The sequence below is a fragment of the Hyposmocoma kahamanoa genome, unplaced genomic scaffold (genome assembly GCF_003589595.1).
Source record: "Hyposmocoma kahamanoa isolate Upper Pololo Valley unplaced genomic scaffold, ASM358959v1 185, whole genome shotgun sequence".
Taxonomy (NCBI): Eukaryota; Metazoa; Arthropoda; class Insecta; order Lepidoptera; family Cosmopterigidae; genus Hyposmocoma; species Hyposmocoma kahamanoa.
The window spans coordinates 3101857-3128102 of record NW_020653715.1 but is presented as its reverse complement, the minus strand read 5'-3'; the positions used below and the strand labels follow the sequence as shown (position 1 = coordinate 3128102).

Genomic DNA, 26246 nt, shown 5'->3' with positions numbered 1-26246 from the left:
TTGCTCTTCCAACTGAGCTACAGGTCGTGCTAGCAGGTCGATGAAATTCTTCAGTATTTATGTAATGTCACTTATGACATTTCAAATTTTCCTCGTCGATATAAAGGTAATGGATGTATCGAGTTTTAAAATGTCGTAAGAAAGAAATTATCGGACAGGAAAATGTTCCTTACGACATTCCAAATTTCTACCGTCGAATTATGCATTGAAGATGTACAAACTCATTTTCGAACGTAAAAAACAATTTTCAACGAAGACATTTATTATACGCGGTGAAACAAGAGTTCTTTGAAGTTTATGTCAAAGTGAGGTATTTACATTACAATGTCGACCACGAAACTATGAAGCGAATTATGTGAATAACTATACACGATATAATTGCACATACGTTACGTCAATTTGTGCTAAACGGGGCGTAATGTGGGTTGACGATGAAGTGGAATGAAGAAGAATTCCCTAGTTTGAGACCAGGCATTTGGTGTGGTTGTCTAACACATTATTATAATAAATAAAATGCAAATTCCCGGCGCTTTGTTGGCCGGTTTTAAATCGGGTTAAAACCCATGAAAGCCGGGTACAATTTACATGTAAATATTTGTTGTAAATCGAGTTTTTTGTAAAATTCATGCAAAAGTCTAAATGCTGTCTGATTTAGACGATTCGATTTGCCTTTCCATTGAATCGATACGCTTGAAAATCACAATGTAATAAATCGATACAAACAATCGTTACATCGTACGAACTTGAATCAATTTTCATAATATAAATTTTTATTATTTAGTTATTCGAATAAATTATCGCCAAATATTAAATAATATTTCAGCTTAATACACTCGAATATTAAAATAATACTTCATGATAATATTCTAGAATATTTAAATAATAGAAATTGCCACCGAAATTAGAAAGAGAAATCTAACCTGAAAATTACCCGTCTAGTATCTACTAATTTTATGTCCACATTTATCTAAGAAACTTGAATATTAGAATATAAACTATCAGAAGAAACTTGGTAAGGAAACTTGAAAATTGGAGACGACAAAATACAACTCTTTGAAGTCCCAAATATTCAATGAACATGGAAAAAACCAAGCCCCGCATTAAGACATGTACAAGTTAATACATAAATAAATAATTAACATATCGATGGGTTTCTAGAATAGCGACCTATATCAAAAACACCTAATTGGTCTAGAAGATGATTTAAAAACAAATTGAATCGTATCTCGCGCGTAATACTGACCAGTCTTGTATCTGCCCAATGTTGTAACGTGATTATTTTGGTTCATTCCCAGTGTACTCAATTCCACGTGGAACAAATTGTAACCAAAAAGTTCTATGCATGAAACTTTAGGTTTAACCAATGGAAAGCACAGTATCTTATTCACAATAAAATTTAGCACATTCAGAATACAGCTTGCAATACGACAAAAATACATTATTTTGTTTAGGTGATTATTATTGAAAAACAGCGATATTAATTAGAAGCGAATATTATTAATATTTTTGACCGATTCAAAAACGAATTGAAAATATGTCTATGATTGGCTGCCGGCCATATAGGTCAAATTTCTGAAACGATTGACCGCTTACAGAGTGTACCTATATTTAACATTCAAAACATAATGTTATGTAATTGCCACAGATCGAAATAGAATGAGTATGTAATGAGTTCGTAGTTTTTCGCGATTGTTGTGTGCAAATAAAACGACATTTCGGGCACAATAGTCAGACCTCCGTAGGTCTGACTAACTATTGTGCCCGAAATGATTTAGATCCAAAAAAGAAAAATAATTGAACTTCCAAGTTGGAAGTTCCAACAGTTTATCTATCTGAGTAGTTGATCGCATTTTGATAATAAGTATTTTAATCCATTTTTACCATTGATCCCATAATGTACATACCCAATTTATATAAAATTGAGCTCACCCTTATCTGGTTGGCGACCTGTGTACCTATTTCAAGCACCAGTTTCTCACAAATAAAGTTTAATATCAAAACCACTTGTTAGTAAGGATTTGCATAATTTATGTTGAGTGAAAATAATTAAATTATTATTCTTATTATTATTTGCCTAAACATATAATGGATATCCCTCTGAAATCCCGAAACAGTAAAAAATATAAAATATTTGTAAAAAACCCGACCTCGAAAGTTCGTAGAATTACATCTATTTGCCAAGTGTTATTGCAATCGGTTACCGAAAAGTGCTCGAAACCGGATTCGTCACCTAGTTTGCCACCCTTAAAGGTGGAATATTTTTTTTAATTCCCCGCACTAGGGAAACCCTGTATCGCGGATGCCATGGACACACACATTAGAACCGAAAAAATTGTTTCATTTCCAAATAATGAATTCCTTAAATTAAAAAGTCATAAGGCGAGTGTGAGCGAGCCAGTTGGGAGGGCCGACCAAGGCGCATTACCACCACGACCTAAAAAGTAAGGCCAGGTCAAGAGTACCCTTAACGTGTGTAAAAGCATTAAAACGAAGGACGTGACAGGATCGTAGCACGCTGAAGGCTGTGTGGTTTCTGCTTACTCCAGTGGGAAAAGGATGTCAACGTTATGTATGCAAACGATATTTCACGCCTGGACAGCTCTTAACTTTGCACAAAACACAAGTTCGATCTTGCATGAGTATTGCAGTCACCCGTGAGATGGCTCAGCGAAGTATCAATTTGAGGCTCTTTGTTCGAGCCAGGAGACTTATTGGCGATGATAAGCTGGAATGGGACATCCAGACGTACGGCGGGATATCATCCTTACTTGGTCGATATTCCCTTCAGGGTACTACGTACTACGGCGTACTAAGCGCTTTTCATCATCTTTTATTATGCGCACTGCCTAGGAATAGAATTCCCTCCCTGCGACTGTGTTGCCAAGCACATACAAACCGATTATCTTTAAGTTGCGACTGAATAGGCATCTTCTGGGCGAGCTCGTTCCATCGTAGACCCTATCTTTGCTCCAGAGCTAAGTAGTGGTCAAGAGCAAGTCCACTTAATTAATAAAAAAAATGTAAAACGTCCTCTACACGTGTACCATATTATTTGAATGACCATCAAACTAAACTATAATGCCTATACTGCGGGGCCCATGAGGACTGTAAATTTTCCTCTACCTTCAGAAACTTGTTGGTCTTTGACAAATACAAATATAGAAAGGCATTTAAAGCCTTTTTTTCTTCAGTGCTTAGAAGCGCGGGTAAATTTAAATCTTCTTCACGATCGTTACCACAGAACAATACACCAGAAGTACCTACTTAGGGGGCGGGCACGTGTAGCAACAGTATGCGGAAAACTTGAGCTCATTTTCCATTATATTTTCGCTTTCTACGCTATGTGAGGTGAGGAAGGTGGGGACACTCAGGCAAGAGAGCTGTCAGCCCATAGAACAATAAATACAGTAGATGTTAGTTGTTTGCGTGGTACGTGTGCCAACAGTACGCGAAGTTCCACATACTTAAGATCAGTGCGCCATTTTCGCTTTGTGCTTAATTACCTCGCGCAAAATCTCGAAAATTGTGGAAAAATGCCTTCTTATGCTTTTTAGGAGCGCAAAAATTATAGTCGTAGTAATTGTTATCCACGGTGTTGTTTCATATCACCCATAAGTCTCATTTTACTTTATTTTAATACATTTTCCATTTTCCGTTTATCGTAATAGATTTTTTGTTATAAGAAACGAAAGTCAACCTTATACCGCTGCAATATGGTCGGCCTTTTTTGGAGAACGTTAATAGACCTTAATCGTTCGTCTTTCAGCTATTGCCGCTAGATGGCCAGCACGTTAAATAAAGTTTCAATTATAAAATCAGAACGTCCTAACTTGCAATAATAGGTAATGGAACTTCCAACATTATGCCAACTAGGTAAAGTTGAAAATATATTTACAGTCCGGAATTTGTTACAGTGAAGATTTCATAGTATTTAAGATTATATAAGTGCGAGTTTCGGCGACAGCGGTTCTGATAGTTCTTCCATTGTTTCTTCTTTCGTGATCGTTACACACTCAGCGGCGATCCGAGCGGAAGTGAAGACTAACTGTCATTTTCGCTCTTACTCCATAGATATAAAACTTTTTCTGACAGGCTTAATGCGATTGTGTGCCGTGATACCGCAATGTGATCCCGTTGAATCTTTTGAATGGAAACGAGCTGAAAACTGTCGCTACGATTCAAAGCTTTTGCTGACGTCAATTATCTTATGTCACACCCAGAGCTAACACTAATCTATACACTTTTATAATTCAGGATAATAGTATGTGATATACCTACTTACTTATATACGTACGCATAAAACCCCCTGCTTTTGGTTTTGGCGTAGTCGAGTACTATGTCACCTAAATCCGCATAGCAATAGCCAATATACAAAAAAGGTCAAAGTCAAGGTCTAGACAATATAAATCAGTTGCACGAATGTGGTTCGGATGCTCGCACTCAAGGCCTCGCCTCCAAATACATTACTACTGTGTTATATAACAATATTACAGGGAACTAAGAGTAGGTGTGGAATTATTTTATATTAAAATCGGTTACTGCTTTGGTTTGGAAGAAAAAAATGTGCGTTGATTTACTGCGGAATACAAAACGTAATGTATTATTACGTGTTTTTCCTAAGATCACGAAATGAATAAGAACTGTATTCCTGAACATTTATATAATACAGGTTTTATAGAAGTTAGACATGCGTTAGCCCATGTAGCACCCGTGTGTAATCGACACCCTGGCGCCCTCTAGTAAAATGGAATACTTACACCTATATTTTCCCCAGTGACCGAAAATTCGGGTGCAAATGGTGCAATTGTAAATGATGCTAGGAAGCAATACTGCCTTCGGAAGAACGAAAAGCACAAAGCGAATTCTAAATTCGGAGATAAATGTGTTTAAGTATTTGTCAAAGTCAACGAATCATTTATTCCATAGGTACTAAATTTACACTTGAAAACCTCAGATTTAAGCTACTACTCGTTCACTACGCTGATTTCCCTGAGAAGAACGAGCAAGAAACTTTAGGCATTGCTTTTTTTTTTAAAATCTTAAATGCATTTCATGTATTCCATAGAATACACTTTCAATCAAATTTGTCTGGAAACTAGAGCCATGTCGTCTTTCCATACATCTTTATCTAACACGTAGTCTTCAATTTTGTAATATGACTTTTCAATCAAAATATTTTGAATGTAGTTTTTAAACTTAGGAAATGATAATCTTAATATATGCTCCGGAATCTTATTGTAAAAACGTATACAGTTCGCCACAAAAGAGTCGTTTACCTAGGATAAACGTAATCGTGGCTTGGACTTAGTTTTAAGGTTAATATTATGGATATCTTTCTTATTGAAATTACATTAAAAGTATTCTAATTGAAAAGTCAGACTACAAAATTAAAGCGTATTTTTAGATAAAGAAGTATGGAAAGAACAAGAGTCTAGATTCCGCACAATTATGATTCAAAGTGTATTCTGTAGCATTTAAGTTTATTTGAAAAGAGCACTCCCTAGAGTTTCTTGCTCGTTTTTTTCAGGGAGGTCAGCGTAATAGTGAACGGAACGAGCAGTAGCTTAAAAAATGACGTTTTCAAGTGTAAAAATTTTACCTATGGCATAAATTATTATTTGACTTTAACTCTGACTAACACCCAGACCAGAACCAATTTAGAAAAGTTTATTTCCCAAATAGGTACTACCGGGAATCAAATCCAGGACCTTTTCATCCAGTGCTCATAGTGCTAACCGTTGGGCCACCGAGGTCGTCAAATTGCGAAGTGTGTGGAATTCCTGAGGATGTATAATATACGTCATATACGTTGTATACATACACATCATTTCCTCACGGAGTGTGTTCGGCATGGTTCGGCCGGAACCTATCAGGGTGCGGTTGTTTGCACCAGGTGAATTTGGTACATTTAAGGCGAAGTATTTCAACGCGAGCCTAGATTTTAGGAGGTGAGGTGTGGGGGTCGCCTCTTCCGTCCCGCAATCCGCGCATAAGAACAGGCGGAGAATTTGACACAAAAACGACGTCGAATAGCGCCCGCCGGTGGCCAATTTGCAAATTTTGGGAAAAAGTGAATTTAATTACTATAATAGGGCTTCAGTTGAAAAGCAAAATTTAATAGGTTCTCTATAGTACTTCTAGACAAATTTTATCTTACTTTGTCAAACACGTAACTTAAGTGTATTATTCAGGACATTGCAAAACATTCTATTTATTTTAAATTTCTTATCAAGCGCTTTTCAATTTGGACGCATTTACTTTAAGAATAGGTGTGAAATCAGCCTGCAAAATTGTCATATACAATTATTTTTTTTGCATTTCAGTTAGTATTTGCTTTATGATACAAATTTGGAAAGTTAGGAGACGATATTTAGTTCATGCTTTCAAGATTTTATATGATCGGGTAACGCACATCGTGGCGTGTAACATTTTAGCACGTTCTTTAGACAACATCCTTACGTGTTCGTATACTTTGTTTAAGGTCGTTATTTAATATACATCGAGTATATAAATTGAAATAGAGACGAAATAAGGGCCATACAATCCTGGTAACTCATCAGTGATACATCACTTATAAATATCAACTCTCATTTGCACTGAAATATAGACAGCGCCAACAACTGACCTGTGTGTACGTCTCCGTATATTCAAAATTCCGTATATTCGTCTCTATTTCTGTTTATATACTCGACGTGTAATAGTAAATACCCAAAACCATTTAATCTAGCGAAACAGTTTTTCTCGCTTCCTCTCCAGTGGCTCGCCTTATGTGGGTGGTTTCAAACGATATTGACTGAGCCAACAAGTGTACACACGTATGGTTAGGCAGTATTGTAATTTATCTGTATGGATTCTATTGTTTTTTTGAATTGCAGCTAAATAAATAAATAAATAACGTTTAATGCAATCAGTACGCATTGTGACTAAAGTACCGTGAAAGTCAGAACCAAAGTATGTAATAGTACATTGTGTGTTAAATACAGTAAATAAGTAATTACTAACGAGGGCCTAATAGACGCCCGAAGCCAAAGGCTAAGGGCTTTAATAACACGAGTTTTGTATTTTTTTACGGTCCGTGATACATACAATGTTTTTTATCACATTTGCGAGGAAATAATTTTTTTTTTTTTATTTATTTATTGTATAAAGGACAAAATACACAAATATGTTTCTAATCGCATTTTAAACCATGTCTTTGTATGAATAAAATATAGTTCACAACACAACAACTACGGATTTTTGCAAATGACGGGGTTTTTTTTATCAATGGATAGCCAGTTAGTTATTCTTCCATAGATAATACAACTCGAACTAAAATGTTTTAAAAAGCAAAGACGCATACTGCCATGATGGCTGTATTCTAGAAGAAATTCTTAATAATAGGTATTTAAATAGTAAGTGGCTGAATTGCAATTAAATTTCTGTATAAGGCGAATGGTTTAATTTTGAACCTGACCTATTTATGCAAGCATATCACGCTACAAATTAAAGAAAAACTCCTTACCGACCATGGCTGTAATGGAAAGAAAGAATGCCTGAGGGTTTTATTTGGGGCATTACAGTCAAGTTAGCCACGATGCAATCATACTATTTACGAGCAAGTGTGATGAAAATAACTTTTCCATTAACGTTGCAGTTACGTTCATTTGCGATAATATTGCCTCGGCAACACAACACACGTCTGGTGCAAATTAGTAATCATTTAGCAAGGTGCAACGAACGTTAAAAGTTAACGACGGTAGTTAGAATACGTTTAGAATGATTATCTCTGTTCAGCTCTCACGATTTGGCGGATGCCATATTTGGATATTATAATGTAAAGTATACTTAACTTCAAGGGTAATACGTCTAGTGAATAATACCTCTCTTTGAAATTCCGAAATGATTAGAATGAAGAATAGTAAATTTTGACTTATATAATTACAATACTTTTCTTCTAAATACACTGTCGTAGTAAAGTGATTGGAAGTTAGTTACACATGAAAAATATACAAAAACTATATTGTGGGATTTCAAAGGGAGGTATTATGCACTGTATATGTATTAGTTGGAATTTGTGTAAATATTACAGGGATTACAGTGTACACTACTAGATGGCGCCAGATTATTGATTGCACACGGGCGCTACATGGGCCTGCGCCGGCGCCGCTGTTCGCACAGGCAGAAAGAGGAAGACAATAATAAGAGAATGGTAGGAAAGATGATGTAATTAGTGCATAGAACTTAAAAGGGAAGAGTGGATGTTAGTAGCGTAAAGGCCAGAAATTTATAAAGCGAATAGGGTGCACGAATGGAGAAGTAAGGCTGTTAAGAGATTGACTGCATGTTTGCACTTAATGCGTGAAGTTGTAATCAACTTCATGCAGTAGAGGTGTCTGATAACGACTGCACGCTTTACCTGTACGCAGTCGAAGCCGATAGCATGCAATTAATGCGTGAAGTAAAGTGAAATTAGATTTACACATGTCAAATAGACTGAGAATACCCTCAAAAAAGACTGTAAAAGGTAGACGAAGCGAAATAGGTGTATAAGGGCGTAGTGGATAGCCTCTGCCTTACCCAGTTGAGTAGCAGTAGAGCTGCCTGTGAAAGAGTTGGTCCAGGGAAGTGCTGCCTTACCTAACCTTACCTATTTCTGCCGCCAAGCAGTAATGTGAGCATTACTGCGTTCCGGTTTCGTAGTTTAAGGGTGCTGTTGATATTACAGGCATATGGGACTTACCTTGTTCATAGTTGTTTTTTTCCTAGTCTAAACTAATAAAACGAACGCGCCCTTTACATTGAAAGAGATCTAATGAAACTAACAACCACACATTTTTGTTTATGATTTATTGTGAGATAAACCAAGTATCGAGTTAAGAAAATACTCGTATGAGGGAAATTCTGCCGCTGGCAATGTGAGCATTGCTGTGTTCCGGTTTTGGAGGGTAAGAGCGTTTGCATACTACGTCCGATTCGTGTCAGAGGGTCGACTCCCATTCTCCGTTCGACATCCGTCCGAAAGTATTACTGTCAAATAAATAATACTCGACTAAATTAAAACACGCATGATGCGAATGAAGCTTCATACTTGACATTGTGTTTTGATTTGGTCGAATATTACTTATTTGGAAGTAATTGTTTCCGACGGAATGTCGAGCGAGAGTAGATACACAGTTCGGAATCCAAGAAATGACAGTCCGAAATGTCATAGGCATCATTTTATCTCTAGTAGTACAAGTGATATCGAGTTCTTAGGTTTTCGCGATTGTTACACATAGGAAATGAAACAACACACAAACCGACGTTTCGGGCACTTTACCCGGGTAAAGTGCCCGAAACGTAAAGGGTCCGAAACGTGGGTTTGTTTGAAAAAACAAATATACGCGATTTAAATCCGGAAAAATAGTTTCATTTCCTATAAGTACAAGTGATATTCGTATTCTCTCGGATTCGAACCGGATTTAGTGCACAAGCGATAGCCGAAGTGGGTTCGAGTTTTAAACCGACTTAAAAAAAGGAGGAGGTTCTCATTCGACTGTATGTTTTTTTTTGTATGTATGTTACGCGATAACTCCGGTATTTGTGAACCAATTTTCATGATTCTTTTTTATTGGAAAGGGGCTACTTCCATAGTGGTCCCATTTCATTTTGAAGCAAATCATCCACTGCTGCTGCTGTTCACGCATGAAGATTCATTTTTATAAATAGCGCCTAAATTTTCTTAAGTAGCAATTATTTTAATGGTTGATTTTGCTATTTCTCCAATTCAAGGCGTTTTTCTCTCCATATTCTTTCAGTAGTGAGAACCGATTTTTATTATCTCCAGTGTCAAGTCCTGTATAGTGGCGAATTTAAGGACGTATTTTTGAGGTCGGTTTTTTTAGTACTCTGTACTGGGATTATATAGATTTGTATAGTCTCGGATTTGGAATGAATGCGAATTGGATGCAGTGCTCAAACGCGCTAAGGGACCCTGAGACTTGTCAACGTCAGGTCTTTGTGATTGTGATTTAAAGCTCTGTCATTTACCGCCTTGCGTACAACTAGTACGCCCCGTCACTTGGTAGTACCATAAAAAAATCCTGAAACAGTCTTTTTTCTGTCCTATCATATTTGATAAATTACAAAACACACCTTACATTAGAAGCAGTAAATACTTGTAACCGTTTTGCTCTTGTTTCTAAAGTGTAATTCTTTACAGTGTCCTTATAAATGTTAGTGACTTACCACGGCTTCAACGATTTAGTCAAGAACTGTGGGTTTCGTGACGGACATAATGAAAACTAGTTAAACATTATTTCCGAAGTAAAGAAAAAGCAACTAAGTTGTTCGCTTACAATAGTCGCGAGGATTGTTTTCCATTAAGTTTTTATGGAAAGTTATATTGAGGACAATTGTCATAAAAAGAGATATGTTTCAAGATTCTGTGTTAATGGATCGTGAAAACTATAGTTTTTTCAAAGTGTTTTTTCATTTGCTTGTGCCACTCGTTAGCCGCATGAAAAAGAATGGGTTTCATTGTTATTATTGACATAAAGAACGAACAAACACGAAAAAAATTTCTTCAATTGGGCTGGTTTCGCTAGCAACTTTTTCGCCAAACCGGGGCTATCGCTCTTTCAAGCCCAACTGATCTTACGAATTTGTCCAGTGCTTGTTGTAGACCTTTGTTTTTGGTTTTAATAGCTTTTTTGCCGAAGCGTTTGGATTTTAGTTTTAGCCCAGTCAAGCAAATAAAGAAAAAATTCATCGCCCACCACCGCAAAAAACAATTGAAAACACTTCTTTTTTATATTAACTTAAGACAAAAATCACAAGGAAAAAATATATGTATGTGGTGCAGTTTATATAGATAATTCAGGTATTTTTTCAAATACGGTAGTATCCCCTGAACAACGTCCCCCAATTGCTTCCGAAGTCCCTACCTAGGACCCCCTAGGACTCTTGGAAATTATGGTTTAACCCCTCAACCATCAAAGAGACATTCAGTGTCCCTAACGATTTTGGTACTGTAGCGTCCTAGAGCCATACGGTATCTATACCAACACGCAGCTGTGATTTAATGCACCATTAAAAAAAAATATTTTAAAAATAAGTTACCAATATCGTTAAGGACACCGTGTGTCTCTAGGATGCGTCACGAGTTAAAAAAAACGTATTACTTCCATGGCAACGATATCAAAGATTCTTCTTCCTCCCACTGGGATTTTTGTTTATGGTGCTTCGTCGTGTGTCTGATGGTAAGCGAAACGCCGTAACAGTTGCAGTGCCACTCAGAACTGTAAAGTCATAAAGATCTGAGGAGCACTGCCACTGCGTCCGTCACCTTCAGTCATAAGTTGAAAAATCGTTTTTAATGCCCTTCAACGGCGCATTTTCGGCAGTATTTAATGGAAGTTTTACGTTAGTTAGCCGTTATTTTTAACTGCCTCTGTGGCCGAACGGTTACCATGCCGGACTGCCACGCAGAGGTCCCAGGTTCGATTTCCGGGCCGGGAGAAACATTTGTATGGGCTACATTCATTTCTCTCGTGAGTTTGGGTGTAATTTGTGATTGTCTGTATGTCCATGGCACCCGCGACTCAGGGTTTCCCTGGTGCGGGGCTATGTTGAGTGTGTGCGTTATTATTATTATATTGATCGCAGTTGCAAAACAGCGTGTAAAACCGTCTTAAAATTAAATTAAGAGACTTAAGGCCACGAAAGAAACGTTTACACAATTACAATAGAGAGTAGGTATGCATAACAAATTACGCAATCCATCATGGACCATTGAACTTGAATTAACTCGAGAGCGATTCATAAGAAAATAAGAGCTATTATTGAGTTCGTTCCCTTCACGATTTTCGCTACACGTTTTTAAATGAAGACGTGAAAACCAGTTCAAGGAAGCCGGTTCGCGAGGTGTCTGGACCACCGTCTGGTAAACACGCATGCGCTCAACCACCGACCAATGAACAATTTCTGTTCGCAATTCATTCCCTAGCTTTCGATCTCTCCGGCTACCATGTTTGTCTTGTAGAATAACTCTTATCGATTGACGATTAACCTAATAAAACGCGCATTTTTTGTAAATCACATGCATGTGAGCAACAATATAACCATCCTTAAACTACCGTCATTAAGTTTACCGGCTAGTAACAAGGACAAACTCATAATTTTAGAACAATTTCAGCACCGGCGCATTGTCTTAATGGGAGTCTCAGTATTACGTAAGATCGCATGCATTGTCCCACTCACCATGTCGTTGTTCTCGACGAGAAAATTCACTGAGCATATCTGGTAGACCAGGTAGGCCCGGATCAATTCACTGGTCTTTTTGCTCTTAAAGGCATCTATTGGGTTATTGAAGGAGACGTCCAGCTCGTCGCGCGCAGGTGGTGCGGAGGCATAAGGACGCACGTAGCGCGGCGTGATTATTACCAATCTTCTGAGTAAGGCCATGATATACGCGCACTGATCACAAGCGAATCGGAATTACGGCCGACAACACACGCGGCTACGACTTCCCGGTGTCGACTGACAACTGACACTGACGTGCGTGACGCTCGATACCGGTTCAGCTGCGCGCGCAGACGATCCAATTTTAAATCCGGAGGTGTGTCGACAACGCAAGCCGCCATTGGCCCATTTTTGACGCTACTGCTGCGTTTCATTACACAACACATCTTCGTAATCTTCGTGTAAGCCAAATCTTTCAGAAACGCAACTCTCCACGGGCATTGCAACCACTGGCGAACTAAAAATGCGCAAAGATCATATTCTAAGTTTCGATCTTGGAATATTTGTTATATCATAGCTTTGTAGTTTCAATAAGGCATTAAACCTTACTAACCGACAGTATTAAATTTGGTTCCATGTGCAACTTATATTTCACGTCTGAAGAGGTCCTACTCAAAATGAAACTTGATGTGCGTTTGAATGTGCATTATTGGTTAATAATAAATAATTTCATACAATTAACCCAACAGCAAAACAGTACGTAAGCCTATGCAATAACTAATATTTTATTTTTATTTTACTTTTTTATTTACTATTTTACCAAGCTTTTTTGAAACAAATTTTAAATCTCTATAATGAAAACATTTTGAGTACATTTCTGCAAAGTTTTTATTTGTAAAATCTTAGACCAATAACGCTCTGGCCTCTTAGAAATATTCATTGACGTTGTTGACTATGGCTACCTCATCACAATGAATCAGGTTGTTGATTGTTGTCATATACTGAGCAAACATTCCAATTTCATTTTGTCAGGCAGCTTCAGAGGCTTACATACTATGAATTTACATTACACGACGCGACACAACAACCCATGTCACTATATGGAAATGACAATGTTTTAGTCTTACGATATAAATAGGATTGTGTTAATGTGAATAATAATGTAGCACTGCGCGACATGAGGTGAAGATTTTTTAAATTAATATTAACGACATCTAGCGTCAGTCATAGGAAAAATGTTAAGGAAAGTTTTTTAATTCTTATAATAATAATAATTCATTTATTTCAGACATTATCAATCCATAATAAGTATTTGTTAGTAATAGTACATAAAAACTAATGTTAGATTACCACATGTCTAAATTGATAAACTCAAAATGAAAATACAACCAAAACTAAAAAAATACCATTATGTACCAGATAGGTATACCAGTTTCTACCATTTCAAAATTTTCGGATAAATTATAATTACGCAGTTACTAACGACATCTCTCTTACTGTGCAACCAAAACAAAATAAAAGACTATATTGACCTCTGGGGACCACGAGCTATAATCATTAAAATGGCTGAAACGCTAACCGTGAAAAGCCAAAAAACTACTTTTTTTTAAAGTTTTCATACGAATTCGGAGATTCGCTCTGGAACTTTTGGAGGGAAAAGTGTCGTTTTTATTTTGACTTTCAATTATTTTGTGAAATCTAGTTTAAAGTGGAATAGGATCGTGCTATTGTGCCTTAATCGAAGATTAAAACGCGAAATTATACGAATCTCGAACTAAAATACCCGTATCGGCCCGTTTTAAGGAAACCCGAGTCAATCCAAGCACGCCGCCTCAAATTGCCTATCCTCTTTGTGGCGGCCATATTTACAGAAACATAATTAAACTTCATGTTTAGGCTGATGGCTTTGCCAAAGCCTTAATAAATTTTAAAAAAATCATACGAATTCGCGCGCAAACTCCTCATCTCCATGTTTGCCGTGATAGTCTAAAAATAAAAAACGCGAAACTAGCTCCACTTCAGCTGTGTTTCGTTACGGTGTCCTCAAGGATGGCTCAAGTGCGTAAAATGGAAGTCCTCGTCATAACAACTCATATGCGCCCAAACACAAGGTAGCTGCTGTACACTGTTGAGGAGCTTCTCTCATCTGCCATTTCCATCATCAGATCATGATTCATCACGATTCAGATCATTTTATGCTAAAACTTGACCAAAATAAATTGTCTTCTCATATAGCAGTGTTAAATACAACTACAACAGATCATAACACCATTTTCATGAAACTGTCCAAACTTATTCGAAGCAGAAATTGTCTCAAGACAGTAATACGTATCGATTATGACAAAGCGATCACTACACTTATTGAGAATAATCTGGCAACGCTGCTTTTTAGTGATGATCCTAACTTTGTCGCTGAACAATTGATAAACAAACTTACTGTAACGCTAGAAGAAAATAAACTGATTAAAACTCTACCTAGAAGAAAACGTGTTATTAAGCCATGGGTCACTCCAGGTATGCTTCGCTGTATTAGAAACAGAAACAAAATGCAACTTCAGCTACGTTCCGACCCTTACAATGAAATACTTAAAATTACTTACAAGAGATACCGCAATTTTTGCAATAATTTATTAAAGAAATTAAAACACAAGCACGAAAGAGAACAATTAGATAAAAATTCAAAAAACTCGAAGCAACTTTGGAAAACAATAAAAACTATAACTAACTTAAGACCTAAAAAAACATTGAATACTGACTTATTAAATATTAAAACAACACCATACGATTCAGTAGATTGTGTCAATGACTTTTTTGCAAATGTTGGAAGGAACCTTGCTGAAGATATCCTCACAAAAAATATTACCGTTCCAGTTGACAATCTTCCGTCTTTGCCTACACAGCTGTCATCTTTTGTTCTTTTGGAGACTGATCCTCGGGAAGTTGACGATATCCTATCTGGACTTAGATCTGAGAGTGCGCCTGGGTGGGACAACATATCCACTAGGTTCTTAAAAATGTCAAGATCTTTTGTTGTTCCTGTAATAAGTCACCTAACTAATCTTTGTTTTCAAAAAGGAACTTTTCCTGTCTGTCTAAAAAAATCTTTAATTACACCTGTGCATAAGAGTGGGAGCAAAGATGACGTTAACAATTACAGGCCCATCTCAGTGCTACCCGTTATATCTAAAATAATTGAGAAGCTAATAAACAACCGTCTAATTTCTTACCTCGAGAACTTTAAAATTCTCTCATATTCTCAGTTCGGTTTTAGACGTGGAATGTCCACTGAGGATGCGGTTTCTGTTTTGACGTCGTCTGTGACTAAAGAGCTGGATAAAGGTAGGAAATGTTTAGCGGTGTTTCTTGATCTTAAAAAGGCCTTTGATACTGTTTCACATCCCATTCTTGTGCACAAGCTAGAGTGTATTGGCATTAGAGGTACTCCACTGAACTTACTTAGTGATTACCTACGTGATCGAACTCAGCAAGTGAAAATTGATAATTACACTAGTAAGGACTCAATGATATCGTTCGGTGTTCCCCAGGGCAGTGTGCTGGGTCCTACGTTATTTTTGATTTACATCAATGATTTGTTGAATATGAATTTAGAAAGTGGCCGCATTATTTCCTATGCGGATGATACCGCAATCGTTTTTGCAGGCGCAACGTGGAACTCGGTCTTTGCAAACGCTGAATCTGCACTCACAAGAGTAACTAATTGGCTCCAACATAATCTTCTTACTTTAAACACTGCTAAATCAAACTACATATGTTTTTCTATAAATAATACATCGCAACCAAGAGATGATCTCTTATTGAGAATTCATCATTGTGACAGTACTGCTTCTAGTAATTGTGCTTGTACTGTTATTGAAAGAGTTTCCTCTTGTAAGTACTTAGGAGTTGTCTTAGATTGGCGCTTGAGTTGGCACCCCCAGGTTGAATTTATGTGCGGAAAAGTAAGAAAATTGACCTGGATTTTTAGGAAATTGAGACATGTAGCTGGTAAAAAACTGATTAAACAAATATACATATCCCTGGCACAGTCGATAATGGGTTATTGTATTTCAATCTGGGGAGGTGCAACAAAATCAAAATTTTTGGAAATCGAAGGAAGTCAGCGCTGTTTACTTAAAGTAATACATTTCAAACCTTTTAGATTCCCTACGGAGGAACTATATAATCTCAGTCAGGTCTTGACAGTAAGAAAACTGTATATCTTGTCAACAATTTTAAGATTGCACAAGTCTCTACCATTTTTCTCTGATGCAATGACAAGAAGGCGAAAAGACACAGTTGCTAATGTACAGGAAATTAGAACTACTTTTGCACAAAGACAGTACACTTCGCAATCAGCATTTATATATAACAAATTAAATAAACAATTAAATATCTTAATCATAATCATTTATTCATTGCATCACATGGGTAATGTACAAAAGTAATTAGATTAGTGATCAGTCCAGCCATGTAACCCTGCTGGGCGCCGCAATTTACCTTAAATATAAATTTTTGATACAATTAAAAATAATAATAATAAAAATAATTAAAAAAAAATAAATAAAAATTTGAATAATTTAAAATATATACATTTAAAATAATTTCATAGTTTTAAGTCATGTAACATTATATAAATTTGTTCTAAATAAAATTGAAATTGAAAATAATAATCACTTAAATCATAATAGTAAATTTTAAAAATTGATAAAAAAAAAAAAATTAAACAAAATACAATTAACATTTGGCACATACAATAATGTTTACCTATAGTATATTTTTGCTCTCGAAAAACTCTTGCAACGTGTAAAAACATTTTTCTAACAAATAAAGAGTTAGTTTTTTATTGAAGGAGTTATCGTTAACCTCGTCCCTGATTGTTTTGGGGATCTTATTATATATTTTTATACACATTATATGAGTGCCTGAACTGTGTATTTTCAATTTTGACGGTGGAAGGGGTATTCTGTGTCTTGGTCGTAGATTGACTGCTTGTTGCTCACTCGGGAAAAGGTGCCTATACTTTCTTAAAAATTTACTGCATTCCAAGATATAAATCGATGGCAGGGTAAGTATACATAACTTTTGGAAATGCGGCTTGCAACTTTCTGTCGATTTAAGGTTTGCCAGTATCCTGATACATTTCTTTTGGTATATAAAAAGCTCATTTACGTCCGAACTGTTTCCCCACAATGTCACTCCATATCGGAGCCACGCATCAGCATAGGCGTAATATGCACATTTTGCGGTTTTGAGGTTGGTGATTTTCTTTAATTCCAAGAGGGCGTAAGTAAAGCTAGCCATCTTGGAGCATATTTTGTGTATATGTGTTTTCCAATTAATGTTAGCATCGATTTCTAACCCGAGTAGTTTGGATGTGTATATGCATTTCATGACCGTGCTGTTAAATGAGAAATTACAATTTAGGCTGCGTTTTTGGTGGGGATGAAATTGCATTACTTTAGTCTTATCAATATTTAATTCCAAATTATGAATCTTTAACCAGCTACTTACTTTATTAAGAATATTATCAAGACGGAAATTTAATGCATTTTCATCCATTAGAGGGAAAACAATAGAGATATCGTCTGCAAAAAGGATGCAATGTTCGCCAAGGATTTTGGGTAAATCATTTATGTAAATAATAAACAGTAAACAACCAATTAATTAACTTTATTAAATTAAAATTAAATTACAATTAATTAAATTAAAATCTTCGAATTAACTTCACGGAAATGTAAAGAAAATTTAGTAAAATGGCTCGAAACAATAATTATAATGACACAGAAGCTCTTCTGCAGCATATTTATTAGCTTATAGGCGACACGATTTATATATAAAAGCACGTTAGAACAATTAATAATTATTTCCATACACAGTTATCATACACTACAGCCGCACGCGCGCACACACACACACACACACACCACACTTTCCCAAAACACACACACATACATTTAGGTTAAGGTAGGTAAATGCCAACTATTCTTAAGTTTTCTTGATTTTTGTTTGTGTACATAGTCTATAGCATAAGTATGCATGAGTTAAGGAAGAGCGGGACCTCCTGACACAGGTATTTATTTACTTAATAGGATGGTCCCTACCTTTGTTTGTATTAATGCCGACTGTACAATGAATAAACATTTTTGAATTTTGAATTTTTGAATTTGAATTTTGAAAGATCAGCTGTAGATCACCATAAGATCTTTTACTGGAATTGCATCCATGTGTCAAGTTTTATTGGAATCGATTAACGGAAAGGGGTTAAGATCACCAAATTCGCCACGCTTAATGATGGAATATCTTCTTCAAACTTGTATAGAACCACTACTGAGGTAGGTACTCCCTTTTCAACAAAAAAGAAATCATCGAAGAAAATAGAATCGTCGAAGTAACATACACACAAAACAGTCGAATTTAGAACCTCTTCCTCTTTTAAAGTCGGTTTAAAAATTGCGATCCATATCCGCCATGTTTTTTCGAAACTTCTCTTCTATGACATTTTCACTGTGGTTCATTTTCATTTCATGTCATTAACCGTAATGCGACTAGCAGCATAAGCATTTAAGGGCGTCTTAGAATTTTAGTACTTGTCTATAATTACAATATTGTACACGTTTATATTTTTCGAGATAAATAAACTGCGTGCTGTAGTCTCGAAATCAGATGGGTTTCTGGGCGAGAAGATGAACCTGCACCTTGATTTTGATTGCCTCTCCCGATCGAAAACTGCGTCTTTTCCGATCGGGAGAGGCAATCAAAATCAAGCTGCAGTTCTGCAACATCAAAATTCAGAATCGAATATGAAAGATTGTATTACACTTTCTCACGTTTACTCCCACTAATACTTGTTGAATAACAGAACCCGCAGAAACCTCTAAAATTACTAAAAGTAAAACTCGAAGCTGTTGGTAGCAGTAGAGCTCCATGTGAAAGAGTTCGTCCAGCGTACTATTGCCATCTTATTATTTCCACCTTCAAGCAGTAATGTGAGCATTACTGCGTTCCGGTTTTGATAGGTAAGGGTGTTAGTGAAATCGCTCGTTTTTGCAATACAAATATGGTTTGAAGGAACTCTACTGCTACTAAAGCTTACGTTCTATCAATGAGTAATTAGAATTAGACATGTAAAAATACATAATGTGTTGAATACAATATTGCCCAATTTTATAGCTTGCAAGATGAAGCACATCTTGGTATCTTTATATGGTATATTAAACATATCAAATTCGAATTCTAGACTTACTAATTCGTCCGTTTGAACATCATGTTAGCAAATAGTCAGAGTCAGCATTTAGTTAGCACCAAACGCCATTTTTACACAATTTTCATGAGTTTCACATTGAATCATGATTCCCACAGCATATTATGTAAAGAAGTATATAAAGAATATCATCTATATTTCAATGTATACGTGCATATGTTGAAACCTTACTTACCCTGGTGGTTTGTTGTAAGATCTAAGTGGCTATTATAGTAAAGTTGGAGAAATATTATTCGCACCGATTCGTCTTACCGCTTCATCTTTAGAATACAATAGGACAAAAGAGTGAGCCGTTTCGGTAACGCACGTGCCATCTGTATAGTGCAAACCACCAGTTTAAACATTCTTACGGACGGACAGAAAAGATGAGGAGTAATAGGTTAGCGTGGTATGGACATGTCTTGCGGAGGGAAGAATGTCATGTGACGAGAAGAGTTAAGTTAAGTATGAATGTGGTGGGATATAAGGGGTAAGGAAGGCCAAAGAAAAGATGGATAGATTGTGTGAAAGATGACATAGGTAAGAAAGGTGTGAGTATGTAAATGACGGCTGATAGGGTAGTGTGGAAGAAAAATACATGTTGTGCCGACCGACGAAATCATGTATGTAGTCAAGATCGTTTCCAGATTCATATGGCGACAATAGTTAATGTCGCGAGTGTTGTGTGTCGGTCTAGTGGTAACCTTAATGCACAAATAAATAATGAAAACCAAGTGTGGGTAGTTAAACAAACTCGCACGGCTGGAATATGTTGACACCCGCCTCTTCAGTCTCTTTGAGACCATGGACGTTGCAATGCGTCCGAAACGTCGAGATGATTGAAATATGTTTTATAATACATGATTAAGTCCCGAACTAAAAATCAAATTAAGTAGTCTAGTTATATTTTGTAGTAATTTTAGTGTAAAATAAGTTAGAATTAGATTGTTTCTTTTTTATTTATTTATACTAAGATAATAATAGTATTATATAGTAGTATAGTATCCTTAATCAAGTATAATATATCCAAGTATATTTCATACTATTGTTTCACTTTTGACTTAATGTTTTTGGGCTCGTCTTTTAGTGCTTTAAGAAGGTCAATGACAAAATCTAATATAATTATTTAACATTAGCCTATTGCGTTCCACTGCTAGGTCAAAGGTCTCTCCTCTCGATTTCCACAGCTCCCTGCTTGACCCAATGTTAGGCCAGTCCTTATGCGTTCAAGTACTTAAACTAACGAAATCAACAAGCAAAGAGGAATATAAAGTGTATCTAATATATGAATAATATAACAAAATCAATTAAGAGCAAAATTTCGTCGATATTGCAGATGAAAACCTCCTAACTATGAACACGTAAAGATTACATACCAGCTGTAAAACTATATGTATTATATTTTATTAAAACACCGATTATTGGGAACCGGATTGCGGTTTTGAACGTTGATTATGATGCATTGGCTGCTTTTAGAATTTTACACAGCAACGGCGATATTATATAAGTATAGTGTGTATGTATTTTTTACCGCGATGTTCTAAGAGGAAAGTCAAATGAAGGGGATTGTAGGAGTATGTGTATAATAAATTGTGGACTCGCACGTGCATGTCATATTCCGGAAAATAGTCGCCATATGCTCCGATGTAGCAAAATGCAGCGTGAAATACCTTGAAGTGCCGAAGTCACTCCCCGAACTCTTTAGCAAATACAGGAGGATGTTAAAGATAGGGAATGACTCCTAGAGGAGCTCGGACGGCACGGGTATAACCTTGGGCTTTCATCACGAGATTTTTTTAGCATTTTCGAGACTCGAGATTTGATTTTCTCAGTCTTGGGAATATGGAGTTTTTAGACTTAAGTTTTTTTTATAACAGTTACCATGCTGGACTGCCACGCAGAGGTCCCGGGTTCGTTTCGGGACGGGAGAAATATTTTTAGGGCCTACATTTATTTCTTCGTAAGTTTGGACGTAATTTGTGGTTGTCTATGTGTTTGTCCATGGAATCCGCGATATAGGATTGTGTGTGCGTTATTATTATTATTTTTCTTCTTTATTTTGAACCATACTGGACTGAAATCAAGTAAATGCAATATGGCGTGTATCTATGTGGAGGGCGCGTAATAAGAGCCTACTTCGTCCTCTTCCATTTGCACGAACTTTCTGGAAATGTGTTTACATTATGTGTTTACAATTACAGCTTTATTACTATTATGTCACTTTGAGACATAAATTGATAGGTCCCATGTGCCTGTAATTTCTGTTATGGACAGGCATGTCACTAACTTACTTGACCCCGTCACTCACGTGATCCTTGCACCCACCTCACGCAAAATAAAAAGAAAGGCACCATGACGTCGGGATCAAGTATACAAATCAGCATAGTAATTATCGGATAATATTTATGATAATTGATCACTTTATACCCTGGTTTTTTTATAATACCAAGTGAAGGGACGAAGACGGGAAGGTTGTGCGCCTGTCATTTGCAGTGTGGCACACCTTTAAATCACAAAAATCTGACTGAGGGGTATTGCCACTGCGCTCGCCACCCTGAGACAGAAGTTGACAAGTACCATGTACCTGTAATTTCACCAGGATTGAACAGCATAGAAAACTTCCATAATAGTTTCTTCAATAAACCTATTGTGTCTAGGCAAAATCTGTTGCAGACAAACAAAAAATTCTCGAGCAGTGCGATCGAAAAATGGAGTACCAATTGTAGCCATTACAGTTCTAGGGCAAAACTACGCTAGAATATTACGTAATTCCTGCTCTTCTAGCGGATATGATGTCACGAACTCTTATCATGTTGATATGGAACCTGTAATGGGTGATAAAAGCCAGTTTAGTTCCTAGTCCGCCATGTTGACCCAATGCAAGACGGCTTCACACGTATAACCAAGAACTGTGGATCCTCTTTGTCATCAGGTTTCATCGCAATGCTTTCCTTGAAGATTTACAAATAATATTTCAGAAATATCGCAACTTAGAAATGATAAAGAAGTCATGTAAGTCGACTTTGAACATGAGAAACGAAACAATTCAAAGAATACCTACAGAAAGTATTTTCCTGTAAAAAACATTACGGGCTACATCAGGCAATGGAATGCAGCGTTGCCCTGTGTGTGCTTAACCTATATTATTATGTTATAAATGAGCGTGGAAACGCTTGCCAAACTTGCGCAACGGTTATGCCTATCACAATTATTACAAATTAGGCAATAGCTAAAAAATACCGAATAAAAGACAGAAAAGTTCAAACTCCTTGCCACACGGCGGCATGTACTAGATCTAACGCAACACACGCGGCGCAACACCGACACGTACCGCTTCGTTTGACATGGCTCTTAAGCTAGGCTAGGGGCTGTAACAAAAATCCTTTATTACGCGGCTGAAAAGACAATCATGCACAATGTCATTACACTTACAGACAATAAAATAATTAATTTTGTTCCACATATTACTTTGCAATTACTATTAGGTACCTACAGGGTTACCACACATATGGTCATGGAATCGCATTAAGCCGGTCAGGAAAAGCCGATTACGCATTAATAAATGTAGTGACCCCCTCATACATTACTTTATATGTAATAACACTTCTCTTGTAATTAGAAATATATGTAATCTTATCTGTGAAATTGAGTAACAGAAATACCCAATGTCAGATTCATTATAAAAGAACAACACACTTTAACGGAACATAAGAGGTTCAAGTGGTTGTTGAAGTATGGGATTTTAATTAGTCACACGTTTACCGTTACTATGAATATGAATAACACTGTCGCTCCCCTTATTGTTGTACCTACCTCACATTTTTGTCATTTTTGAGATTTACTCAACCCAGCCATACTAATTCGCAGCCTTGGTGTAATAAAGCAACATCTGCAAAATGACAATTTTCCATGAGAGAGGTTTGATGTAACCGATTTCAAAGAAACTTGGCAAATAGATGTTATTCCACGAACTTTTGAGGTCAGTTTTTTAATACTCTATATAGTAATCAGTATATGTATATCCTCAATTTTACTATATATTTTTTCCAAAGATGATTGATTCAACAGGTTCACTGTTATACAGAATCAACCAAAGCCATTTGAGGTAGTATAGACCCAATTTGACGCGGGCTCAAAAAGTGCCTAACTATGTGTAGGTATATGTATACATGCAAGCGCTGAAAACTGGTATAATGCTAATTAGGACAATTAGTCAGCAGAGGAAAGGATTTGTTTTAATAAAACCACTGGATCGATGAGAAATTACGTAGAAATTAAAAGTATTTGTTACATTACAACAATGCTCTATAAAAAGCCATGCAATCATATTCGTCACAAACAAAGTACGGGTTGGGAAAGTACATAATGCAGGATGTGTTCATATATACCACAGATTTGTCATTAATTATGTAATTTTTCCTTCCTTGCTTATTCATGATTTGATGAAATCACTTATTTAAATTGCAACAATTAAATATAGAAAGAGGCGCAATGAGAAGAAAGCCCAGGTGACGGCTTGCCTTAAAGGTGTAATCCTGGGGTGGTGCAGCAGTAGAGCTCCTTGTGAAAGGTCAGCATTACTGTATCCCGGTTTTGAAGGGTAAGGGGGCCGGTGAAATTACAGGCGATTTAAAGCTCTGAGTGGCACTGCAACTGTTATGTACAGGCGTACAGTTTACCATCAGGGGCACAACTTGTTCGTCCATCACTTGATATTATTATAAAAAAAAGGAGATTTATTCTTTTGTTTTAATCTATTTTATTACAATACCAAAGAAAATAGAAAGCTTTTTTCATATACATAAGTAGATGCAGTAAGGATGGACACGTTTCGCGATTTTTTTAATGCATAAAACCAGAACCTGCATCACCTTCCGCTGATGTTAAGGACAAAAATCGCTTGTACGTTATGATATGAAATTCAATATGCTGTCTATAACATATCATTACAAAAATAATCATTCATGCTATATCGCGCCAATGTAAATTGACCCGTAGGCGACCCTTTTCTCTTGGCTACCCGTTATTATTCGAATGCCAGTGTAAAGAACCGGTTAGCATAAAGACGTAAAAATTACACTGGAATCCCATAGGATTATAAGCATGTTATTTGTGTGGATAAATAACTCTCCGTTTTTAATACCCGACTGTAAAACAAGGGGATCGAGACAAGTCACTGTTAGGGTGAGGCAAGACTAGCGTTATCTTGTGAGTCGCGTTTTTTGAATCGCGTAATTTAAGCGGCATTTGATATAAATATAAAAATCCGGTTTGGCCATACAACATGTCGTGGGCTTAGTGGTAAGCGGCACGCATGTCCATAACAGTTGCAGTGCCACTCAGAGCTTTTAATTACAAAGATTTGAGGGGCACTGCCACTACGCCCGCCTGTTACCCTGAGACATAAGTTAACAAGTCCCATGTGCCTGTTATTTCACCAGCACACCTTTCCAAAACGGGACGCAGTAATGCTTACATTAGGCGGCAGAAATAGGTGAGGTGGCAGTACTTCCCTCTACTAGGTACTACTAAAATAAACTGGATGTTAACATTAACTTTCATATAGTATATGGAACTGCCCACACTTTAATCTTCTCATATTGAGTGGATTTATCCAGCTTCTTTTTCTACCATAATCTTCTAATACTTCATCAATACACATTATATCTAATGGATGCATTACACTATGTGACATGAACACCGCGTACAAACGTTTAAAAGCAACTGAGTAAAATTAGTTCGTCTGGCACCCCAACCACCGAATTTCAGTCGAACGTAAACTACGAGATCCAACTCACCTCAACAACAATATGAACCTCGTTAGCGCCTGACGATCAAACAACGGATTAGTTGCTCGACTCATTGTGTCACTAAGGCCACAAGTTCGAACCGTGTTGCCTTCAGCGGGGTGTTCAACGTTTGCGCGTGCATTACGCAAACGTGTGTCCTGGTTTGACATCCAACACAAGATCGAACACAAAACACAATGTACGAGCAAACATTGAACGCCCCGCTGAATGCACCACGCACCGATGCGAATTTGTGGCCTAATGGTTAACGAGTGATGGGATACAATGAACGGGTTTAAAGGCCGGTGTAAAGGCCAACAAGTTACTCATGGACCCTGACATCTTACTGCTAGTAACGACTTTCTATGTCATTGTTCGTGTCGTCTGAAGAACAAATTAATTCTGCTATATGGCGCGAATTCTAGTATAACTTGTCAGCTTTTACCGTGAATAAATAAAAAAGGAATAATTTCTATTCATGCCTCGTTTATTGGCAAGGAAAAATAATATATAATGAAGCCAATTTTCGTTAAATAAAATTATTGTGGAAAGCATCTTCTCTTAATCTAAATATTATATTTTTAATATATATTGTTGACTAATTTATGATCAACACTTTGTGGAGACGCCTCTGTGGTGACAAGGGTTTTTTTTTAAAGTTATCGGGGCCAAATAAATTTTTCAATGTTCTGTGTATGGCACGATAATTTGTATTCAAACTTTGTGTATTTTTTCCTCAGTCCAATATGGATGAAGATCATACAACCATACCACGTAATAAATTGATTTTCATACTATACAAAAAAATTTCATTTCATTTCTTTTTCTCTCTTCTCAAACATAGAGGTTGTTCTTGAAGACCTAGTGCCACAGGGGTGCCACCTCATAATGCTACAGTTTTATGGTAAAACAAACACTTCTATATATCTTACAATAGATATTTAACGTACTTAAAAATGATCGTCGACCTTAAATATTAATCTTAAGCTAGTATGTACAACTTTTCATAATTA

The 26246-nt window shown here is 36.6% G+C and overlaps 1 protein-coding gene across 1 annotated transcript in view; it reads right to left on the bottom strand.

Moving 5' to 3' along the window:
- LOC113226252 (proline dehydrogenase 1, mitochondrial) overlaps positions 1–12477 on the bottom strand; it is a 50734-nt gene extending 38257 nt beyond the window's left edge. The window contains exon 1 of the mRNA XM_026458813.1: positions 12223–12477. Within this exon, the coding sequence (XP_026314598.1) occupies positions 12223–12426 (204 nt within the window). The 5' untranslated portion in view covers positions 12427–12477. The remainder of the gene's footprint in view (positions 1–12222) is intronic.
- Between the last annotated feature and the right edge of the window lie 13769 nt (positions 12478–26246).